The sequence below is a fragment of the Hippocampus comes genome, unplaced genomic scaffold (assembly GCF_001891065.2).
Source record: "Hippocampus comes isolate QL1 unplaced genomic scaffold, H_comes_QL1_v1.1 scaffold272, whole genome shotgun sequence".
Lineage (NCBI taxonomy): Eukaryota > Metazoa > Chordata > Actinopteri > Syngnathiformes > Syngnathidae > Hippocampus > Hippocampus comes.
Genome location: NW_017805876.1, coordinates 101,716 through 111,016, shown reverse-complemented (window position 1 = coordinate 111,016; position 9,301 = coordinate 101,716). Strand labels below are relative to the sequence as shown.

At 44.2% G+C, this 9,301-nt stretch overlaps 1 protein-coding gene across 3 annotated transcripts in view; it reads right to left on the bottom strand.

Annotated features, from left to right (window-relative positions):
- galnt3 (UDP-N-acetyl-alpha-D-galactosamine:polypeptide N-acetylgalactosaminyltransferase 3 (GalNAc-T3)) overlaps window positions 1-8,899 on the bottom strand; it is an 11,328-nt gene extending 2,429 nt beyond the window's left edge. For 2 of the 3 annotated variants that reach the window (XM_019888848.1, XM_019888850.1), the window contains exons 1-9: window positions 8,771-8,899; window positions 8,480-8,676; window positions 8,099-8,392; window positions 6,225-6,766; window positions 4,330-4,502; window positions 3,658-3,807; window positions 3,115-3,349; window positions 2,931-3,048; window positions 1,798-1,998 (exon numbers count right to left, since the gene is read on the bottom strand). In XM_019888848.1, coding sequence (XP_019744407.1) covers window positions 1,798-1,998; window positions 2,931-3,048; window positions 3,115-3,349; window positions 3,658-3,807; window positions 4,330-4,502; window positions 6,225-6,766; window positions 8,099-8,101 — 1,422 coding nt within the window. In that variant the 5' untranslated portion in view covers window positions 8,102-8,392; window positions 8,480-8,676; window positions 8,771-8,899. The remainder of the gene's footprint in view (window positions 1-1,797; window positions 1,999-2,930; window positions 3,049-3,114; window positions 3,350-3,657; window positions 3,808-4,329; window positions 4,503-6,224; window positions 6,767-8,098; window positions 8,393-8,479; window positions 8,677-8,770) is intronic. The other variant, XM_019888849.1, reaches the window with a different exon arrangement.
- Between the last annotated feature and the right edge of the window lie 402 nt (window positions 8,900-9,301).

The following is a 9,301-nucleotide window of genomic DNA, read 5'->3' as shown; positions in this document are numbered from 1 at the left end:
TCGGGGTAATGGGAGACAATGACACCTCAAGTGTGTGGTTTATGTCCAGTCTACTTCGTAATTTTGTTTTCGTCGCCGTTGCTGCAGAAACCCCCCCGACTCACACAGGTAGGATGTCGGAAATAGCAACTGTGCTATTGTGGCGATCTCAGAGTATTCAGCCATAACTTTGATCCAGTTGTTTCGAACGGACTTTTAAGGCCGCCGTCATTTGCAATCTCCAAGCAGCTTTTTTACTCATTTTGCGGGCTTCAGCATTTTGTTTATGAGCGTCATCGGTCACGTGACCGAGAAGTGTGGCTTGACGTGAGTCAAGCGTGACACAGACGGATGTAACAGAGAATCCGGTAATTTTTCAAAATAAAACACATTTCGTATTCCGAAATAAATAAAACGGAAATAAGGCAAGTTCTTTCTGTGCGGCCCGGTACCAAATGCCCTGCGGACCGGTACCGGTCCGCGGACCGGCGGTTGGGGACCCCTGTTCTAAATCATGTTAAGGTCTAGATTAAGACTAACATGGATACACTGGACAGATATTTGACCATTTTTGTTGTACTTGCACTGACGTGTGTATGTGGACTTTGTTTAAAAAAATAAAAATAAAAACATTCTAGGCTCAAGACACATAACATTTTGTGCAGTGCAGCCTTTATACAGTATATGCGTTTCATTCATTCTGCGACTCAAAACACTCCTATTGCAAATCATCTTAACCCACTGCAATGAATGGAAATGCCAATAATCCGTTCCACTCTCACAAACGATCATGACAATTGAATTGAATGAAAAGTAATTCCATTTCATGTTTGTTTCGCCACGCTTTCTTCTTCAACACATACTGTGCTGCTCATTCTGGCGGGAGGGGTGAGATTCCCCAGATATGTTGCGAGTCAGAAAATGTGAATTTGAGTGGCGGCACTGCAGGACAGCTTCTGTTAGTATAGTTAACGCAGAGTGCAACCCATTTACTTTTTTTCCCCCCATTTCAAGTGTCGTGACAGAAATGCTTCAACTATAAGACATTTCCGAGCTGTAATTGCAACACGGCAGTACCGCGAGACCTTGCCGTTTTTGACAAATGTTATATCAGCATCCGATGCCGCCGCATGCCGACTCTCAACCCGTTTGTGGATACATGACGCAAGCTTTGGGCAGTGGACTTTCATTCACGCAGAGCATTCTGGAACATGTCCTCCCGACGGCAATTATATTTGTTACAAAGTGTCGAATTGTTATTGTAGTCGAAAAGATTACCGGTATTTTTGAAATTCCGAAATGTAGATGATGCTACTTATCCTCCTCCAAAGTGATAGCTAGTGCGCAGGATTCCTTCAAGAATGCGTGTTGGAAGGTTACTCGAGGCGGAGCCCCGAGGGAGCTTTTTATGGCACCTAGGAGACCACATTTCAGGAAATGCTACGAGCCTCTGTCATTTGCCAGCCTTGGGTCGCTGCCTGCTGCCAGCAAGCTTTCATCGCGGCCATTTATTTCTTTTCAAACAATGTGCTTCCTTTTCCCCACCCCGAATGAGTTAAATACTGCACTTTGGACCCTCTTTGTAATACTACACTTGACCCTGCAGAACGTATTTCACCTCGCGTGTAGTGTTGAGACATACAACCGCCGCTGCTTGGTAATTAGCAGAAGGATATGTTTAAACTTGCCTTCAAGAAGGGAGGTCCTGAAGCGCTACCATTATTACGTCAATGAAAAAAACAAAAAAAAAAACATCAAACATGAAAGTAGATTTGAAGTGATTAACTGGGTAAACGCCGAAGAGAAGTACACACGTACATCTTTGGCCATCTGTCCCGCTTGCTGGTTACGACGGTAGAAGATCTCCTTATACTCGTCCATCCAGACCTCGGCCAGTCGGACCTGGTTGCGGGCGATGACCTGCGTGCCCTTGGGAAAAGTGTGGGGACTCTTGGTGCGGAAAACGTGGCCCACGACGGAGCACGGGATGATCTCCAGCTGCCCGCCGCACTGCCAGACCTGTGGGTGACAGGTAAACACAAAAAACACTTCAAGCCTCGTTTCCACTTAGGAGGTACAGTTTGGCAATTGTCATGTCAGCTCCAATAAGTACTGTACGGGGTGATCCAACTTTTTACACCAAATACCACATCATGAATATTTAGCTCTCAAAGTACCAAGACCAAGGCTGACATACAGTAGCAGAGAACACAAGAGGGTTTATCCCCCCCAAAAAGCAGCGTATTTCACCCTTGTGAGATGTTCATATTTCTGTATTTTAGACAAGGTTCATGGGGCTGGTGGAAATCTGTGATCAAGTCTGAAATGTGACAGATGGACTGTCGTTTAGAATTGTTCCCACTTCTGGTCAAATGTTTGGGAATGAGAGAGCCAAAGGTGTTGACTTTGTAACAATGTTGTAAAGGCAAGGTCAAAAACTCAAAATGTTCACAATTGAGAGCAGAACATCCTGTAATATAAAATGTGATGAAAATGTGTTCTGATACGCGCTTCTCATAGAAAAACGAGTTCAGCTAAGGATTTTTGGGGGCGGGGTGGAGGGTGTTTTTTTTTTTCAGAAACCCCCCCAAAAAAATAAAGAACAGCCTACAATTTGACAATTAAATTCAGTGAGTGTACGCCACAATGGGAATCGCTGCTGCGACATGACAATAGTAGCTTAACAGCAATGAAATAACAGCTTTGACACACATTTACAAGACATAATTTGACCACGCTGGCATCTGCAAAGTCACAATACAATGGAAGCGGCTGTCAAACTCCGGCCCTGATTCCAATGATCAGCTCATCAGCAAGCTCTGCAGTCCTGATCATTTGAATCAGGTGAGTTGGAGGAGCTAAACATCGAGAACATGCAGGATGAGTGTCACTTGAGGACCGGACACCTGCTTGGTGCAAATGAGGTACGTTTATGGCTTGGCATTCCTTACCCTGAAAGACATTTCAATATTCTCGCCGCCCCAGATTTCCATTTGCTCATCATAGCTTCCAATGTGGTAGAAATATTCCTTGGAGATGGAGAACAGCCCGCCGGCAAAAGTGGGCGTCCTGCAAAAGACTTGAATGAAAAAGTCGTTTTCGCAAGAGTCCATGTCGCGGAGACGCTCGGCTTACTTAATTGGGTACGTTTCATCCTTCCTCCTGTTTTTCTCATGATCCGGAAGACTCTCCCATCCAAAGGACAAGCCCCAGTCAAAGTTGCCCCGGTTGTGGTTCTGGCCGGACGGGGACGGCTTCATGAACTCAAAGGTGTTGAGGTCAATGGTTGATATGTCAGGACTGACCACGGCAGTCGAGTTCTCCGCAATCCTGGCAAGCAGCGGCTCCAGCCAGCCGTGAAAGCATTCGCCTGTGAGCACAAAAAAAAAAACGACTCACACTACGGTCATCGGCGTGTCCGGCACGCAATGTGACGACCAAGGAGTTTGCACGAGCCAAGACTTTTTAGAAAACTTGTACTCGTAGACTTTTTATAATTAAAAAAAAAAAAAAAAAAAAAAAAAAAACCTAAAACCACCACTAAAACTATGCAAACGTAAAAACAAAGCATGTTCCCCCCCAAAAAAACAAAACAAAAAAAATTAACAAACCTACTTGAAAAACTAAAAAAAAAAGTCACAATGAAACAAATACTAACTATAATGGTTGTGTACTCACAATGGGCATCCAGAAAGGTGAGTGTGTCACCGGTAGCCACAGACGCGCCCAGTAACCGAGCAGTAATCAGCCCTTTCCTCTCTATTTGCCGGACGACCCGGACAATACTGAGAGCTTTCAGATACTCGTCCAACTCGTCCTTAAGCACATCTGAAAGGCAAGTATCAAAAAGGTTAAAATGACACCGTGAATGAGTTTGACAGTTATAAACCGTCTGGTTAAGCTCCATATAAAAGGCGCGGGGACTGTCCAGCTGATAAGACTCGCAATCGTTGGCATGCATGACTCAACCAGAATAAAAGGAAAGCTAGCTTTGCTGCTAATCCTCAATATGGGGAGCTATTTGGTCAAACCTGTTTCCACCGAGTACGGCTGCTGTGTATCCGGCCACCACCTGTGGGCCTGGCTCCCTTTCAGTAACTGAATCTAAAAGGCTCCAAATGGACTGAAGTCTCCCCTAGGATTCTGTTACTTCCCTCCACCGGGCCTCTTTTTTTTTGCAAGAGTCATTTCGGAGCTCTGACTGTGAAGTCCTCTTAGGAAAGTATTCACCTTCACTTCTCACTTCCTCCAGCTACAATAGAGGAAAAGGGCTTCCTCCCCACCGCACCGCATGAAATCAAACCCTGCAAAGAGAAACGAGTGATTGGCTCCAAAGGCCCCCCGTTTTACCATCAGCGCTGGCGTCGTCCACCAGGATAATCTCCTTGAGGAGAATGGCGGGGGATGTATGCAGGACGCTGTACACCGTCCTGAGCAGGGTGCTCCAGGCCTCATTGTGAAAGACGATTATCACGCTGGTGGTTGGCAAGCGAGGGCATCGCTTGAAGGTTTGCTCAATACATCTGCGGAGAGAGGCACAAAGATCTATCTGTTCCGAGCGCTCCGGAAGGCTTCCTCTGTGCCGTGTTTGATTACTGCTGTGACACCGCGTGCGTGGCGACATTTTATTTTATTTTTTTCCTTCAAATGGGCAGTGGGAGAAACTATTTGATTGCCCGAGATTAAAAATTACGCGTCTGGTTGTTGTGTACGTTACGTGAACTGTGATGGCATGCGGGCTGAGATGGGGGCACCAGAGGGGTGTGCTGTCATGATCCAAATGTAAGTGACTTTGCTTGAGCTGGCCTACCCGGTTACTATGAGTAGGCATGCTGAAGCAAAGTCTCCGTGAGAGCAATCATCTCTGTGGTTTCTGTCTGACTCCACTTGCAAAAACCAAACGCAATGGATTTGCTGGAGCTAAGGCTCGAGTCTTGTATTACCGCCCCCCCCATACCACAATCTATGTTATGCAAAGACCCGAGTGTTTTTGCACTTCACCTCCACGAAAAGGAAGTTACAGTAGAACCTCTGCATATGGAACCTGGTCAACGCCCCCATGCTCGGCCCCAATATGACTTGACTGATAAAGTTTGAACGCTAACAACAGTGGTTTGTTTGTTTGTTGTTAGTTTTTTTTTTCCCTTTTGATTTTTGTAACAATTCCAATTCAAATCTATTTTTGGGGATGACGTCAGAAGATGCCATAATGTATTGGGCAAGACCTCGGACGACCGCAGAGAAGCTCAGAATGCTTTTTTTTTCTTCTACTTATTCCGTAGAAGCGACAGACTCAAAATGGACGTTGACGGGGAAAGAAAAAAAAACTATGAGAAGATGAATATTAAGCAGATGTTTGTTGAAGTAAGAAGACTCGCACTCAAAGCAGCAAGACTCTGGTGGGGTCGCCATTATCTTAGCCAACTTTAACATAATTTGTGATTTCCAGCGGGGAACTTATTTATATATAACAGTTAAGAACGTTAAAAAATATTACTAAAGACATTTCCTCTGCGCCATTATTTCCTATGGGAAACATGAATTTAGAGCTTCCATTGTCATTTATAGCCCTTGCACAAAATACGGCTCGGGGGCCACATCTGGCCCGCCCACGGTCTTTGACCGGCCCTCACTGTGACAATGAGGTCAAAGAAAAACTGGAAAAAAAAAAAAGAAAGAGACAAGCAAAAACAACAACAGCGGTCCTAATGCTAGCGAAATTATTTGAGATTTGCATGTTGGCTTCGCGTAAGCGTTCCACTTTCTCTTTTGGTCACTTTGCAAGATTAATTGCCCACCCTTGATTTCGAGTTTACTTTGGAAAAACCAAAGGGCCAATTTCCTCAAACTTCTGTAAATGGCTAAAGCCTAAGTGGGGAACATATTTTTGTAAATAGTTTTGCAACAGTGGGATAGATCACTTTTCACAAGTGTTTGTGGTCTCTGGATTATCAGACTATTCAGTTACAAATGGACATAGCACAAGTAGGTGGGGTTTGCGGTCTAGACTTTTGTCATAGTGTGCCAGTTGAATGTTATTGTTTTATGACTATTATCATTTCAGTTATAAACTCCGCACAGCACAAGTAGGTGCAACTGCAGCTTTGGTGCTGAGCAATTATTTGGAAAAGGAGTGAGCACAATTTGGTTGGCACAAACATTGCCGACTCCATATTGAGTTTAAGATCAAGTCAAACATGAGTTCTTTTGTATGAACAGGATGAAGAGTGCGCAAGCAAACATACTCTGGTGGTCTCGTGTCGGCGCCCAGGTCTCGGCTCAGGGAGATGCGATCGCTGGCATACAGATTGAAGCAGTGCTTCTGCTCGCCCGTCTCTTTTTCCTTCTGTTCTGCGGGGCTCAGCGAGTCCGTGCGAAAGGGCTTGCCAGCGGCGCCGGGCGCCAGTGGGTTCTGTGGAGGCCTCTCCAAGGCCGGTTTGAGCTCGGCGGCTGTGTAGTGACCCGGCAAGCAGGACGCGCCGTTTGCACTGTGCTTCTGACGTATGGGGGCTCTAATTTGCAACTTGGGCATGGCGTCCCTGAAGTTATTAACCGCTCCCATCACCATGCCCAGCATGGTATCCTGCTTCTCTTTGATCTCCTTTAGCCACGGGTCCTCCCGTTGACTTCGGCTCTCCACTTCCCATTGTATCAAGAACACAAACGTGACAAAGACCAGTGCTGCTATGACAAGTTTCAGAGGATGCAGTCGTCGTCGGAACACTCGGCGCAGTATTGTCATTCTTCTTGGATGGAGACCCAGGCTGGGTTTAAACTGCAGTCCCAACTGCAATGCATCGATAGAGAACCAGTGTCAAAAGTCAGCGTCACTTCTAGGTTTTGCATCGCTATAAAGTGCCGTTTATGTCCTCGACAGAACCACTCCGTCATCATTAAAACGGATCAGAATAAGTAAACTGAAGCGGCCAAACATTGGCACAATGAGGAGTCCTCAGTTTCATCGAGATCTCCATCACAGTGGTTTGCCAGCTACAGTATGTGTAAGGAGTGGCTGGGTAGGTGAAGAAAAGCGGCCATTTTCTGCCAGACTGGTTGCCTGCAATCGTGCTGGCTGAGTTTGTGTCCGTCTTAATACAAAACTTTTTTTTTTTTAATCATAATTTTAAAAAAATCATTAGGATTTCCCCCCAAAGACAAAGTTGGAAAACCTGTATGGCCTCCATTTTTGGGTTGAGATACAGACTTTCCCCAAAACCATCCATTTCCAGGCACGAGAACCACTTGAGGCTCAGACTGTTGCATACAGGGTTGAATACTATCAATTCTGATTTGATTATCCAGAAGCGAGATCGGTCGATACTGATCGCATGGATTCGCTGCATATTTTTCAATGTTACAGATGCTGACATTGCAACCCAGCTAAAAGGCGTGCCAACGTGGCAGCCATGTTGGCAGGTACAATGTTTTAATCAAAAGCAAAGGTATAGAAATTATTATGTAACTTGCTTATGCCCGATCCGATTTTTCTAAGGTTTGCTTTTTTTGTCAATGCCAAAATGAGTGCAAATTACACAGAATATGACCAAAAAAAGACCAACATTTTTTTTATTGCTTTAATTTAATATGCAATTTCAAGTTCCAGCAATCTCCGCTTTCGTTTTTCGTGCCGTCCTCACACGTTAATGAACTGACAGCGTTGCCCTTCCTTGCTTAGCCTCATAATGCTGGTCTCATGTGAATAAATTAATATTTGCAATTTTACACACACACAGTTAGTGTTTATGTTTGCATTGTCTGCTTGCAGTTAAAATATCGATTTTTTTTGAACGTGTGAGAGCTTTACCAAGCTATTGCGAACATCATAACATCTAAATACAACTGATATGAAGCGCAATAATAAGTCAAGCTTTTGGGGAGGTCTTAAAGGCACTTTATGGTAATACTGACTTTGGTCTCCGACATAACACAGGAAAAGTTGACCTCGTGCAGTTAAACATACAACTCGTTCGATATAGAACAAGTACTAAAATTAACTCCATCCACACGTTATCTGAACCGCTTAATCCTCACGCACAAAATTAATTTGTGAAATTGTCATCAATCAGTAAAACACACTCCTGAGGATTCCGTTAGGGGGAAAAAAATCACAAAAACTTACCATGAGTCAGGGAGCCAGACGTGCGATAAAAAAAAGCTCCCAAATCGACTCCAACAAAAACACAAGGACCGAATTCATGTCTCCTTCCGAACGGGTTACGCGTCGCTGCCTACACCGACGCGAAGGAGAAGTTGGTTTTGGTCGGGTAGAGAGAGAGGAAAAAAAAACCCTAAAAAGATTTGGACTTGACCAAACTTCCGTCTCGTTGGATCCAGGTGCGCCGCTCTCAGGTAGGGGGCGGGGACCTAGTTGTGCGCATGCGCAAAGCCGAACCATGCGTGTCAAACTCCATGGCTGCAATAAAAGGAGAAAAAGCCAACAAATATGAAATGTCTTGTTTGCAAACTAAATATTCAAAATCATTTATAAGTTGTAACTTACATGAGCGCACGCAGTCGCCTTTTGGTGAAGTTTAAAGTCTCGGTTTATACAGGCGGGCGTGTGTTTATTGTGCAGTCGCTCGAGTTAAATGAATCAATGAAGGATGATGCCGGTGGCGTTTGTTCAAGAGCTCCATTCATCCGGTTGCTGGGATACAAATAGTGGAGGAACGCGCTGGATTTCCGCACCGAGAAAATCTGGCGAAAGTTAAATGAATAATGACAAAAAGAACAATAATAATTCCTGAAAACAAAGATACATTGGTTCTTGTTTTCACATCCCTACACTTACCAGTCGATGAATCAAAAATCTCCCAGCTCTTTGCTTCAGTGGTGCCGATGAGGAGTTTGATGTCAAGAGGAGCAGCGACGTGGATCGCACCGGTGGGGGAAACTGCCCTCGACCACTACTGTGCAATGTGTCTGCCTTCAACTGGGCTGGCTCTCACACTGCAGGCATCCACGTCTCGTACAGTAATACAATCCAAAAACAGTAAGATCTACAAGTACCGCAATCATGACTAAGATAAAAGTAAAAAAGTAAAAGCAAGACAGGGTTTTATTCTCAAAAAAGCTATGTTTACTATTTTTGCCAACCTCTGTAACTGCAGTTTGAACATTAACACTGCTTAAATATTGGTTAAATAAACTTCTTACATAACACTGGTAGACAAATGCAAAGATGCAAGTAAACTTTTTGTGCTCTTATTCCAAATCTTTCCTTGTTTTTTTCTATTACATAATAATAATAATATGTAATATATTTATGTATGTTTATATATGTAATATATGATTGAATTCGGGTAAGGTTCATAAACTGGTA